The sequence below is a fragment of the Channa argus genome, chromosome 23 (assembly GCF_033026475.1).
Source record: "Channa argus isolate prfri chromosome 23, Channa argus male v1.0, whole genome shotgun sequence".
NCBI classification, from domain to species: Eukaryota; Metazoa; Chordata; class Actinopteri; order Anabantiformes; family Channidae; genus Channa; species Channa argus.
The window spans coordinates 4,243,985-4,257,932 of NC_090219.1; the positions used below are offsets into that span (position 1 = coordinate 4,243,985).

At 40.5% G+C, this 13,948-nt stretch overlaps 1 protein-coding gene across 13 annotated transcripts in view; it reads right to left on the minus strand.

Moving 5' to 3' along the window:
• Positions 1 to 239: 239 nt before the first annotated feature.
• mcf2la (mcf.2 cell line derived transforming sequence-like a) overlaps positions 240 to 13,948 on the minus strand; it is a 39,727-nt gene continuing 26,018 nt past the window's right edge. For 5 of the 13 annotated variants that reach the window (XM_067493472.1, XM_067493473.1, XM_067493470.1 and 2 more), the window contains 29 exons: positions 11,926 to 12,039; positions 11,628 to 11,744; positions 11,354 to 11,503; positions 11,054 to 11,178; positions 10,789 to 10,903; positions 10,562 to 10,681; positions 9,921 to 10,112; positions 9,588 to 9,779; positions 9,313 to 9,466; positions 9,150 to 9,202; positions 8,972 to 9,051; positions 8,739 to 8,805; positions 8,495 to 8,610; positions 8,340 to 8,409; positions 8,090 to 8,182; positions 7,920 to 8,012; positions 7,704 to 7,829; positions 7,382 to 7,603; positions 7,208 to 7,300; positions 7,017 to 7,095; positions 6,854 to 6,926; positions 6,644 to 6,750; positions 6,281 to 6,373; positions 5,501 to 5,575; positions 4,837 to 4,911; positions 3,906 to 4,015; positions 3,607 to 3,719; positions 3,174 to 3,277; positions 240 to 2,980 (listed from right to left, as the gene is read on the minus strand). In XM_067493472.1, the coding sequence (XP_067349573.1) occupies positions 2,901 to 2,980; positions 3,174 to 3,277; positions 3,607 to 3,719; positions 3,906 to 4,015; positions 4,837 to 4,911; positions 5,501 to 5,575; positions 6,281 to 6,373; positions 6,644 to 6,750; positions 6,854 to 6,926; positions 7,017 to 7,095; positions 7,208 to 7,300; positions 7,382 to 7,603; positions 7,704 to 7,829; positions 7,920 to 8,012; positions 8,090 to 8,182; positions 8,340 to 8,409; positions 8,495 to 8,610; positions 8,739 to 8,805; positions 8,972 to 9,051; positions 9,150 to 9,202; positions 9,313 to 9,466; positions 9,588 to 9,779; positions 9,921 to 10,112; positions 10,562 to 10,681; positions 10,789 to 10,903; positions 11,054 to 11,178; positions 11,354 to 11,503; positions 11,628 to 11,744; positions 11,926 to 12,039 (3,201 nt within the window). In that variant the 3' untranslated portion in view covers positions 240 to 2,900. Of the gene's footprint in view, positions 2,981 to 3,173; positions 3,278 to 3,606; positions 3,720 to 3,905; positions 4,912 to 5,500; positions 5,576 to 6,280; positions 6,374 to 6,643; positions 6,751 to 6,853; positions 6,927 to 7,016; positions 7,096 to 7,207; positions 7,301 to 7,381; positions 7,604 to 7,703; positions 7,830 to 7,919; positions 8,013 to 8,089; positions 8,183 to 8,339; positions 8,410 to 8,494; positions 8,611 to 8,738; positions 8,806 to 8,971; positions 9,052 to 9,149; positions 9,203 to 9,312; positions 9,467 to 9,587; positions 9,780 to 9,920; positions 10,113 to 10,561; positions 10,682 to 10,788; positions 10,904 to 11,053; positions 11,179 to 11,353; positions 11,504 to 11,627; positions 11,745 to 11,925; positions 12,040 to 13,948 lie in introns of those variants that run through there. The other 8 variants (XM_067493469.1, XM_067493479.1, XM_067493474.1 and 5 more) reach the window with 7 other exon arrangements.

Sequence of the window (13,948 nt, forward strand, 5' to 3'; positions counted from 1 at the left end):
AAATTGCATTTCCGCATCAAAATAATGTTAAACTATAACGTCGGCGATTGTTAAAGCCCACTAATAGAAGCTTTTAAAATTAATAAATAATAAAAACCCCAAGCATTTAAATAGAAAAAAATATGCTGGTTGAGGTTACAAAAGCCTATGCAGGTGACTCACATTGGGCTCAATGTTAAAATGATTAAAAAAATATAGAATAAAACATTTATTACAGTCCAACAAAAAGCAAAGTTCCATAGAGGAAACCATCTTGGACTTTATTAAAGCTGCTTTTAATTTTACATACAATTCAGAATTACATATTTACAAATATACACAGATATGTCTCATAGTAATATCTTTATATTAACACCATACTTAGTAGATATACAGTAGGAAAATAAAGACATTGGTTGCTGCAATGTGCTGCATAAAATTAAACTGAAAAATATACCCCTTCTCATTTCATCCAGCCTCCAAGTTGAAAGTACAAATTATTACATTAACAAGCTTTATAGTGTGGTCATGATCAGACTGACAAGTTCAGTGCCCGTATCAGCTCTCATTACGAGGGCAGAAAATAAAATAAAGTCTCACAATACACAACAGTGTCTGGTTATTGACTTAATCAGGGCTTTAAACTGGGACTGTGTAGAACATGCCACAGAGAGTGATGATATACTGAGAGACTCACAACAGCCATGTTCCTCTTCACAATGGACATGCTCTCGAGGAAAACAATGTGAGGTAATTGAGGACACATCTGTACAAGTGAAACATACATTGCTTAGTCTTACATAACTTACACAACAGATTTGACACATAATGCCATCCACAGTTTGCTCTCTGCTTTGGCTCACAGAGACCAAAAGCCTGTAAACCAGTTCATTTTTCTGGAGACTTCTTTAAGAAGGATTTATTTTCTCATGCATTTGTGACCTGTGGACAAAAAGCTTTAAAGTGACCCAACAAAAAGAGATTGAGAAAATAAGCATGAGCACTAATCATAGTCAGGGTCCAAATTTACCAAAACCACAGTGGTTGTCAAGCCAGTCGACAAATACAGCTCATTCTTAATAATAAAAGGGTGTGGCTGGTTTTTGTGCAAGTGCGTGCTGCAATTTCCCTTGTCAGACATTCAGCATTAGGGATGGTAAAAATGGGAGATTGATTTACAGTGCACCTTGTGGATACAGTAGAAATACTATATATTAAAAAAAACCTGTTAGAAAAGATAAGAGAAAAAGGTGTCATTCAGTGTTCAGAACAGCACAGGTTCATCGTGTGTGTGTTTCACAGCAGCTGGTTTTCAGGTGTGAGGTGTGCCGTCAACATGTATCCTCATTTCTAATAATTTATGGAGGCTATACAAGGCCAGACAGGGTTTAACCGTGCAACTTTCACTCAAAGTTAGACGTTTGTCATTATAATTTCCAATCTTTTACTCCACCGTGACAATTTCTCAGCTACATTATGTTGTTGAATAAACAAATATTGCTCTCAGAAAGGTGGTGCAAGCATGTTAAACAGGTCTGGGCCCTGGTTAGCACTGCTTGTAAAGAAGTGGCTACTGTCACATGCCTGAGTGGGGCTGGGAGTGGAGGGAGAGGATGGAGCCTGCATTTGTTGTTGCCATGCAGACCATAAATAGGTGAGCTGAGCGGCCACATGACACAAAAACCTGGATGAGTGTGCACAATGTGGAGGTTTGTGTGTACCGGTTTGTGTTTGTGTGAGCAGGGATATCGCAAACTGGGTTCCTGGGATGCATTGACCACAGACTGGCTCCCTGGAAAAATGCAGATAATTTCAACCTTACTCCATAATTATGTCCCCTCAGATTGTAAACAATTCTGTAATTTAAATAATATAACCCTAGATAGGACCCTGGGTGTGAATCTGTTCCAGAAGATCCAGTATTTGTAGTTTAATAACCCCTGTGTGTATGTTTGTTCTGCAGCACACACATGTAAGAATGCACACACACAGTCATTTAGTTGACACAAGCAGATATGCAGTCACACCTGCCTACCCGCACGTCTTCTTGGGCTTCCTGAGAGGTAAATCCAGAGCAGTTCAGAGGCGACTTATACAATCCCGCTGACAAAATGTTTAAAAGTAGCTTGAAGCTGCCGTTGACATGTACTTGGATAGCTGGAGAAATGCAATACATGTTACTGCCAGGTAGTACTGTTGGCGACATTCACCTAGCGATACATTTGATTGTGTTCCTTAATTTATAGTCATCACCATAAATCCAGGCTTAAGGGAAGCTCGTGTTAACATATGGGATGAATACAGCGTTTTACTTTGATGCCACTGGTCATGGATTTAACACCCTACATGTGTTACAGTAACATTCAGCCTGCTCAGTGATGCTCCAAGATGCACTGAAGGCTTTTTTTTATTTTTTATTTATTTTTTTTACTTTTTTTGTTGCAGCCAGCTGCCAGTTTTCACAGTGTACGATTAATGTGAATCATGTGAAATACCAGTCTGACAGTGTCTGTGGAAGCTTCACATTAGAATCTGTCAGTCTGCTGTGATGTTGTTGACTTGAAAGGGTTCAACAAGGTTTATGGAGGTGCTGACAGCTTACATTTAGTGCAGATATTCTTTATATTTGCCCACTTTGATGCTACATTATCAAAAAGGTTACATTAAATTAAACCATAATATAATACTGCAGAGTGGAGATGAGCTTTTTCCATTTACAATTAGACTGACAGGTGAGTGTTGGGTGTAGTCAACACTTTTTTGGTTGGTGCAAAATACTCTGAGGTGGAAGTCCGTGTGATAAAAAAAAATAAAGAAACATTGGGATTGTAACCTCCTGCCAGAGTCAGATTTAGGCTTTGCTATTAGCAACCTGAAAATGGTTTTAAGTTAAGGAATGAAGCCAGGACACTGATCTCAGTTCAGGGTTTGATGTCAGAAAAGCTGGTGTAGGTCTCACTGCAGCTGGAGGAAGTGCTGAGGTTCCCAGAGACACTGCCATCTACAGGAGAAACACACAAGCAACAACAACATGGGCTCTATTAATCCCCGACAGAAGCATCTTAGTAAAAAAAAAAATAATAAGAAGACAAATCTGAAAAAATGACTGTGATTGTTTTTTTAACTATTGTAAACGCATCAATCTTATCGCAACAATATTTGTACATATACATGAATGAAATAGCAAAACATACCTGAGCTGCTGAGCGACTGTGTGGACTTTGACTCTGAGATGAGGCTTAGGAGGTTAGCTGCAGCCACCCAGCCCTCTTTACTGCTGCGAAGGTTCTTCACAAACCTGCAAACAAAGACAAATTCTAAATGTCTACAATATGCTACAGGTTTTTTTTCCTGCCATACAGAATATTACGCAACACTTCAAAAGGTCTTTGGGATTACATTTTCACTCAACAGTTTTTGAAAGACCTAATCAGCCCATCTGAAAGCAGGAATCATTTTATGGCCCTAACAGAGATTTATAGCACCTTCCAGGGAATTATTTGTATGTTTAGTCCTGTTTTTGTAATATACAAGAATGTTTTTTTATATATTTGATTTTTATTATTATATATTTGATATCTGATTTTTTTGTTTGGGGTTTTTTGACTGAAGAGTGGAAATGGTTACCACTGTCCGTCCTCTCCTTCTCTGATCAGCTGGACCATGTCTCCGCTCTTGACAGACAGCTCCTGAGGGCCCGCCTTCTCGCAGTCTGCCACTACAGTATACTTTCCTGGTGCCTAAAGGGGTCAAAGTTCAATAAAGTTAGTACTCAGCAAGATTTCAGGAAGGCCAATCATGCAATGCTATTCAGCCTTGAAAAAAATGTAAGGAATCATCACTCAGAATTTAGCAATTTCAACAGTGAAAATTGAGAATCCATTATGGACTTCACTATGTATATAATTCTCCAGGTTCAAGCTCACCAGCTTCTTTTCTATTTCTTCCTCAGGGTCAGAGTTCATGGGCTCCTCCCCACTGGAGTAACCGTCATTCTCTTCTAAGGCATCCACCGAGAGAGACGCCTTGTTCCAGGCTAAAAGGTGATGGAAGAGGGGAAGCGAGTGAAGAGAGAAAAATGAGAATTGGTACAAGTAAGTGATCCTAACTCTTCCACTCCATGTGGCATTAAAATGCTCCCTGGGTTGCTAATTAATTAAGCTAAAACAAACATGGTGTCTCAAAGTGGACATTTGAGATGTTCATGGTTGAAAAATAACTGAATAAATGTTTGCCGCCAGTATTAAAGGAAATTGTACATTAACGAGTAACATTATTCTGAAGATAAATTTATTCAGGAGCAATTAAAATGACACTTGGAAAGAGTCACAGTAGTCCAAACATGACAAACTGACCCATTTGTGCACAAACACATACACACCCAGCCGAAATCCCAGAGACTGAAGACAGATTCCAGGTAGAAAAAAAATGATGATCAGGGAAACCAGGGATTCAAATCATCTGGATTCATTTCAAGGTTTGTCTGACTACCAAGTGCTGAAAAGGTGAAGTGTGTAGGATTTTCTAATTCACTCTCCACACAAGTGACAACTGAAGCCAAACCACCCAGTAGAAGAAGAGAATGACTGATTTGAGGTAGAGTAGACAACTTACAAAAAGACATTGTCATTTAATCCAGAAGTGAGACGTAAAATCTTGTCTCTCAAGTTACAGTTTAAAGCTAAATACAATACCTAACTCCAATGACAGACAAGTAAATAAGCCTCAATTTAAAAGACTGAATGAATAAAATGTGGATATTTTGCTACGTATGTTCTACCTCTACTAAAATCAATCATTACACGACAAACCAGTGCAAACACCCAAAGTTGACTAATCCTCAGAGCGGCTCTGTACCTCGCCGCTTGCTCTGTAAGAGACTAGAAGTACTCATCCACTTGACTCTGCTCAGAGTGACATGGGAAGTCGGCTCTAGAGACAAAGAAACACTCAGCACGTCAGTGAGACAAGCCAGACAGTCACAGAGGCAACTGCTTAGCCTATAAGTCAGAAAAGGGACTTTTTTTTTTTTTAAAGGAACATTTTGTCCTAAAGTAGACCAGGTTGCAACAAAAACGTCATCATGCAACAGATGAAAATATTCCCTGGAAGAAAAACGCATTATGGATTCTGACAAGGACAAAAAGTTAGTGAAATAACCACATAGCTGGTCAGTTAGTGCTCAACAATGAAAATGGACATCAAACATCTCCACAAATTACAAAAATGCAATGATAAAGAATATTAATTAATTAAAATAACTCCTTTATGTCACTGATTTGAAGACTTCCAGAACCTGCAGAGTCTGTATGACCATTTCTCCACACATTTACAAGACTGTAATGAAGATTCTCTAATGAGGCTACTATCAAATACAGTTTTGCATTCTACATGAGACACAGGTGACGAAGAGTTGAGCACATTCTATGATGATTCTATGATGATTCCATGATACGGGACAGGAAGATGAATAATGGCCCATCTAAGTTTAGATGACCCCTATAATGCAATAAAAATATACCTTTGAACCCAAACGGTGTGGGGTCACTCTTGACCAAGTGCCGTTTGAAGCTGTGTTCAGGGCTCAGGGCTGAGCCTGGCCACACAGACAAGAAGAAGTGAAGAGAAGGAAGAAGAAAGAGGAAGAAAAAAGTGAGGAAGAGAAGCAGGAGATTGACAGTGTGATCAAATCTTTAGACTAGTGTACATAAATAACTCCAGTCAGTGGCCATGATTTGGTTGGAAAAACCCAGATTTCTTGTCTAAAAATACAGTTTCAGTGAACTTTCTAAAGTGTTAAGGCTATATTACAAAGTGAATTTGAGCAAATCAATATCTTCAAACAGGACTTTTAAAGAGTTCTATGGCACATCATAGTAACTTGGCTTAATTTACTGTCATTCAGCTTTAAAGAAAACTGAAACAGGACGGTGTGTGGTTGTGTGTGGTGTATCCAGCAGGAAATAGAGGTGGCAATCTTTGACCACCCGGAGGCAGACTGTGTCCAACATAAACTAGTCACTAGATCACTAGTTCATCTACAAGTGAGCTGCATCAGGGCCGTTTTAATTCAAAACCACAGCACTTTTTTTTCAATTCATACACATGTATATCTAAATATATAAATATTTAAATATTTAAATACACCATTCTACCCAAAGATGTTTAAAGTGATATGGTTTACACTAGGATTTTTCCTCTTAAAAGTTAAACAATCTTTACAATAATTTTAAGTAAACTAACTAAATGAATGTATTCATTGGGTCTGTTTTAAAAACCTCCTGGGGTTAGGCAATGTTACCTTTAGGACTCTTGAGATTGCTGAAGCCCTGCAAAGTAAAACGCTTTTTAGCCACTGTGGATCTGTCAGTGGTCGGACTGGTCACTGGTTCATCTGGAAGTTATGGTTTAAAAAGGGGAGCGGAGAGCAGGGGGTTGGAAAGACACACATGAGGGCCAAAATAAGAAAAATAATGTTGTAGAAAGACAGAAAGAGGAACCATGAAGATGAAGGTGAAGAGAAGAAGAGTCCAGGTTAGAGAGAGTTTTCAGTGAGGTTTAAACCTGAAGCACAAATAAAACCCTCTGAGCACATCAGTAATATCTGAGTGTCACAATTTTTGCCTTTATGTGTATGAGGATGTAGCCTTTATTAAATGCTCACCTTTGTGTTTCGGCGAGGACGAGGAGTTTGTGTCGGAGGTCGGGTTTGGCTCTGCCTTTTTTTCATCTTGCTTCTTCTGGTTCTTTTGAGTGTTGCTGCGGAAAGGACTGTGATAGAAAACAAGAAGAAAGCATCACAATAAAAACAAGCACTTGTTTTGCCTCAAGTCTGTTTGTGTGCTGCGGGTAAACGCTGTATGCTCCCACCAACCTGAGGGAGATGGTGCTGTTGCTGCTGGTGGGACTGACGAAAACAGAGTCTGGGCTCTTCTGCTGACTGGCATCTGAAACATACAACAGCACAGTGAAGTTATAAACAGGAAGTCTGTGCAAGAAACAAACAATCAGGAAAGCAAAGAAGCGTTTCCTTGCACCTCTGCAGGCTTTGAGCTGCTGAGTCAGAACTTTGCGGATCTCGCTCACCCATGCTGTTTTAATCTCTGCTGTTGGAGCCTAGATGAGACGAATAATGACAGTTATGTCATCACTTACAGTGAAAGGATTTTATTTTTAAAAAAAAAGAGTGGACTACTGGGAAATTCAAGCTACTCCTTTGTGACCTTACCTGAACTATAAAAACTTCTTCTCTGGAGTTGCACCAAATCTCAAACTTCTTGTTGTCACCTTTAGCATTCTCTGTTATCCCCACTGCACTCATCTGAGAGATAAGAATCATATGAGAAAGCTCAAATAAGCTGCACAGTCACCATGATTTGTCACTACGGCAATGTGATCTTACACTGAGGGAGTGTTTGAAACTGTATGATGGCGCTTTCTCGTAGCCCTCCCCATTCTCCTCTCTCCTCTTGCAGAAGAGCAGAGCCTTCTCGTGCAGGAACAGGTGCCTCTGCATGGGCTTAAACCTGGCCAGATCCTTAACCTTAGCATGACCTTTCTTATGCTCCGTCCACACGCTGAAGGAGCCCTGCATCAGCAGACGACCCAGATCTGACAGGTTCCCCTAAAAAGAGGGAAAAGAGAGCCAGCCAGGTGTTACAGGACAAGTACAGGTCCACTGGTGCACAAGCCAACCAGCTAAATGCCACTGTAGTGTCTCAGACCTCGTATCCTGTGATGGCAATGAGGTGCATGGAGTCGTTAACAGCTTTGAGGATTCCCAGGATGGAGGAGAGAGCTTCCTGTAGGTCGTCAGAGCCTTCACAGCCTTTACTGTACTTCAACAACTCCTGCAATAATAAAGTGGAGAATACAACTGTCCTCCTCCTCTTACATAAGCATGTAATAGTGTTTACATAGATAGTAATGCAAGCACAAACCTTAAGCAGTAGCTGGTACTTTGTGATTCTCTGTACAGGTTTAAGGAGGTAGGAGTCCAAACCAAGTTTATGTTCCAGCTTCTTCTGGCACTCCTGCTTTGCAAAGCATAAATCAACAACAACAAAACTGGAACTTGGTTAATGTTGTTAGAGCTTCAAGATGTTCAAACCTGGAAGAAGGCACAGTCGGAGCACTGTCTCCACAAGCTCTCAGAGCGAGGTTTGTTCTGGCAGTAGGCCTCATAGATCTGCAGGTCCTTCATCTACACAGAGGACAAAACTAGTGGTTACCAAGCTAAAACTGTTAGAGACAAATGTATTGATGCCTGTTTACTGTTGCCAGGGTCTAATTAATTTTTTTTTTTATTTGAGTATAATGAGTTCAAAGCAAACAAGTTATTGTTTGGAAGAAGTTATTACCCTTTCTAAAAAGCAGCGGCCCACCAGTTCTGGGCAGTCAGTGTATGCTTCCAGTTCCTTTAGAAATGTCCTGAAGACAAACACAACATGTAAGAAATAACCACAAAAGAAATGTTTGATTTCACAGCTAAACTAGTGGTCTGAAAGAAGAGAACCTCTTATGGAACTGGTAGATTTCAGACATGTTGCCAAACAGTACATCTTTCTTGTTGAGCAGAGTGCTGGGGATGAGGTGAGCCATAGCGGGGTTGTCCATCTCAGTTGCATACCCCTGGAGGTCAATAATAGTCACAGTGCACCAACAAATCAGCAAAGTGATTCATTTCCTGCACCAATTAATGCTGGGATGACTGAATTATCGATCCTCTTGAACTCACAAATGGGAAACAACACACCCACCTCCAGCACACACAGCAGCTCCTCCACATATGCTCTTTCTGTCTCCAGCAGTTCATTCATCACATGACTGGAATACACACAAAGAAAGCTTTCAGCTGATCCAAATCAGAACAACAATGTTATATTGTGAATCCAACTTACTTAATAATAAAGTAACTCAGACATTAAAAATACAAGACTGTCCATCAACTGTTTTCTTATCTGTGGCTCCGGGAAGACCTTGGACCTCTTACCGTCGAAGTACTGCCAGGTTTTCCTCTTCTTCTGATAGAGAAGCATGTCTTGTGCTGCCATTTTGAATGGGCGACTCAACCTTGAAAAAACACATTCATTCGTTTCTACAGTCTGATTAAACAAAAATTTACAACCATATCAATTGGTATGAAATTTTCAATCATATCTAGCGTTTACCTTTTTGCAAATGGCATTATCTGCTGAGTATCTTCTCTCTTTTCTCTGTTGATCTAAATGACAGAGACGAAACAACGATTTGAAGAGTTGTGATTTCTATGCATAAAACTAATGCATGCTGCTCCCTTTTTTTAACTCAATTTGTCTATTGATCCTGGCTTACTGGGAGAGGAGAGTGGAGACTTCACTTCAGGTCTAGGTGCTACTGGCTGTACTGGTCTTGTCTGTTTGGCGGCCAGTTTTTTCAGGCTGACGCGTCTCTTCTCAAACATCTCCTGGACAGAGCTTTGCTTTTGGAAAACTCGCTCTACCTGCTCCTGATAGCGACCAAATGCAAATCCAATCAAAAGTGAACTTTGAAATAAGAAGGACGTATCACATTCCAAAAAGTTATTAAAATTGTTAGAAAAGCATGCATTTATTATGCTTCCTACTGACCCTGAGCTGAGTAGTGAGTACTGCCTCGTACTGGCAGCAGATGGCACTGCAGTCAGTCAGGGTGTGCAGTGGCGCTGTGTCCAGGTATCGCTCCAGTTCCTGCAGAGCAGCTTCAGCTCCATCCTGTGACTGACATCGGTCTACTGACTGGCTCGCCAACAAAAAGATGCCCTCCTCACACCACTGTGATGCCTGAAGGGGCAAAGTGTTTAGAAGGGATACACTTAAATCTCCCAAACTTAGGCCTAATGCTTCTAATTAAATGAATGTGATGCGTGGCACTGAATCTTTCTCTCTCTCTCACGCAAACCCAACATAACCCACACATCCTACCTTCTCCAAACAGCGATGAAGCTCCATCGCCCTCAGTAGAAGGCTCTTCTTGCTCCTCAGAGTACAATTAATGTCCTCGCACACTCCTCTCAACTCACTGCACTTCGGCCTGATGGAGTCCTCAGCATAATGACCATTTTCTATCAGGCGGTCCCCGTCACAGGCCAGGGACAGAGCATGGTCAAGTACCTCCTATTCAAAAACAGCAACAATGCCTGTTTCTAATATCAGAGCATTCAGAGCATTGGCTTGTGATAAGACAGCAATGAATACATCATCAATCAATGGCTGACAATAAAACATCTGCCTCCGTTTCTCCTTCTCAGTCCTCCCCATCGCTTTTGTGCAGAGTGCAGTCTTTATTACTCAGTGGATGGAGTGGGTTTTATATAAATATAAATTCAGTATTTCTACATGTGTAGCTGAAACTATAGACTGATGTCCCCTCTACTTCTTTATCTCTCACAACCAAATCAATTTATGTCAGTGAACAAGGGATAGAACAGGCCATGACACTGCTTATAACATTAGCCATGTTGCTTCAAGGACGCATCAAAGGTGACAGCATTGAATGTGTGCTTTCTTAACCACGTGAGCTTCATGATGGATCAGGATTTTGTTTGTGTGTGTTTTTGTCTTACACAGGCCTTGTCCTCATGGCTGCTGAGCTCTAGGAGGAGGTGTTCAGCATGGGCAGGCGTTAAGCTGACCTCAGAAAAACCAGACAAGCGCTCTGATGTTGCATCAAGCTGGCAACGCACCTACCAAACAAATGTGGGTTAACGTTTATCTAAAGTAGCTCAACTGCAGATGTAGGAGAGTTAAATGCTCAAATCAACTGTATTTCCCATCACTTGATTCGACTCACTTCACGGAAGTGCAGTTCAAAATGGCGCAGCTGCAGACAGTGCTCCAGCTTAGTGCGGTGGCGCTCCCAGAAATCATCAAACGCCATCGCTGTTTCGTCTAGCTGACCCAGGAGCCTGAGAGTGAGGGCAAAAAATGGAAGAAAGAAAAGATACGTAGACAGGAAATAAAAGGGAAGAAGAGGCAGTGGTGGCATGAGAGGGGATTTATGCAAGGGTTTAGCAACTTCTTTATCTATTCATGTCTCCATTCATCCCTTCCTTTACCTCTGTACAGTGGCTAAATTCTCCAGTTCATCATGCGTCATGGTGTATTCAGGGTCTGTCTTTAAAGGCTCATTGATATACTCCATCAGGCGTCCACCCTGAGACAGTGCCACCTGCAGATCCTCCTGAAAATGAAAGCAGGCATTTACTTAAACAATAATAGCATTTAAAAATAAATTCTATAAAAATTTCACATCAGAGAAAACTCACTACATCACATAAAGTCAAATCTGTGAGAGGAAAAGAAAACTGTAAAGACATTATAGCTGTGTGCCATGTTTGTAAATTTGCAACTCTGACCTTCATTTTATCCTTCTTTAGAGTGTGTGCGTGCAGCAGGTTGGTGGTGGCCTCAGCAGTGTTGGGCAATTCTGTCTCTGCAAGCTCAGTGCCAAATGCCTGCAGGGTCTGAGCCGTGGTCTTCACCATCAGGGCAAAGGCTTCGATTGCCTGTGGGGGTTAATTTATAAATTCAGGAGTAGAGAAGGGGTCACACATGTATAAAGATACAAAAATATACATACTGCACAGGAGGGGCGTGTGTGTGTAAGTAAATGTGTGCATATGTTCATACAGTGCGATGTGAGATCCAGCTATCATGTTGGTACTCCTGTGTGCCTCCCAGCTCTGTTGTCAATTGTCCTGGGTCGATATAGGCATGTAGCTCAGTTACCGAACTCAGCATCACCACCTGATAAAAATGGCTACAATCAATTACAGTATATTAATAGACTATGTGAAGTATTACAGGACCCTGGGCTATTCGGGATCTCACAGCTCTCCAGGGATGCTTCAGTATGTCACAAAAACACGTGCATTATGTAGGAACAAGATTCAGCATAAACGCATGCATACAAAGGTCATACAGGCACCTTCATTTTGAACTCATCCTTGTTGAACTTGAACAGGAAGTCCGACAGAGTCCGCTGGAACAAGGTAGTGGGACGCAACACAAGAACCAAGTTCAAGTTCCCTGGAAATGAGCCCTGAAAGAGAAAAAACTAAAGTTAAGAATGTGTTACTACATGTGTAAATTTTGGAATGAGTGTGAATTAAGTGTACCAGCAGTCAGGGATAATTTACATCTATTTATAGTGTATTTTGAAATTCAGTGTCAGCTTTTTTGTTAAATTTTTATCCCCTCAATGAAAAATATCCTTTGTTAACAAAAAGAGTCAGGAATGCAGGAGAATGCAGGACACATGAGCTCAGTATTTCTAAGTCTTACAGTCCTGTTCAAGAGAGGTTGAATTTTGGGTCAAAAGATAAATAAAAAGAAAAAAAAACTAATAAGGCTAAAATCTAAAACTTTAACTTTAATGGTTCATGTTCATCCAAATTAATCAAAACCAAAAAAGTGTGGTGAGAAAAGTGTGACAGAGGAAAGTAAACAAAATTTTACTGTAACAAACTGGGTTGTAGAAAATAATATGGTAATCATAACTTGCTTAAAGCCAGTCACACAATTTGCTGCATTAAAGGGACCATGTTTGACAAAACAGGCAGAAGATAAAAAAAAAAGACATGTCATGAAATGATAAACTATTCATGATGGATCCCCATATTTAAGTTGTCATCAAAAAGGGACATGACAGCAAAAATAAAACTGTCAGAGATTATTCTAATTAAATATACTTTAGATTTGTGATAGATGTTTACAAAGCAAAAACGGAATCATCTATTAGCAGTTTGAGCTAATAAAGGGAGATTCTTTGCCATCTGTATAACCACTGCCCCACTGCTGCAATCCTGAACCAACCATAAAGGGGTTGTCACAGGACTTTATATCCACAAAGTCTCCTACATTTTATCACAGTTGTTGTGTAATTTTATTACCCCTGTGTCTTTGGGAGTAGCCATAGTTTCTGTGTGTCCACCGCCACACTAACAGGTATAAAGCGTAGAATTGCCTTTACACAGAAAACAGCCCCAGAGGCCTGTAAGCTGAAAGCCTAGATTGGTTATGGCTTCCTCTAAAAGCCTGGGTGAATCACTCCACCCTGTTAGGCATCATAAATCGATGTAGGGTGACATGTACTGTACACAGAAACACACACACACAGGGCCAGAGGAAGCTCAGATATGTGACAAGCTCAGAAATTCCTTAGTAGTGCTATAACTAAAGTCAGGCACATGTTGTATTTAAGCTGCCTAATCAAACATTTTTTATTTATTTTTTGTCCTTTCAGTTTATCCTGCGAGTTCAGGGTCGCTACAGTGGATTATTTGTCCGCATGTTGATTTGGCACAGTTTTTACGTCGGATGCCCTTCCTGACGCAACCCTCCCCAATTTCTGCAGGGTTTGGAAACGGAACTGGACAGATGGGGATAGGCTGTTGGGGGTTGCGTGTCTTGCCCAGGGACACTTTGGTATGTGCTTAGAAGAAGCAGGGTGCGAGCCTCCGAGCCTATGGTTGGTTGTCGGCCACTCTGCCTTTTCTACAGGTGAAATTCAATTAGTCAATATTGAAAATTTGTATCCAAATGTTATTAAATTTAGCCATTTAATTTTTCATAAATTAAAAAAACTGCTCATAATGCACATGTGGAGTAACAGCAAAGAAACGGTCTACAATGTCTCAAAAAAAATTGTGCTAATGTAAATCATCATCACAAAAAATCCAAACTTCCCATGAATTACAAAGAACATCACTTTTTTTTTTTTTAACCAGGTGTTACAATGCTAGGACTAAGTAATATACATGGCTTTAGTTTAATCCCTCTCTCTCAAACACACAGCTGAAATGCCCATACAGCGTTGCCATAGAAACCATTCTCCCTGGTAAATGCATGAGAAGAGATGGCGACAGAGAAAATGCATGACAGAATACTAGGGAGGAGTAATGAGAGGCTTGTGTGTGTGTGTGTGTGTGTGTGTGTGTGTGTGTGTGTGT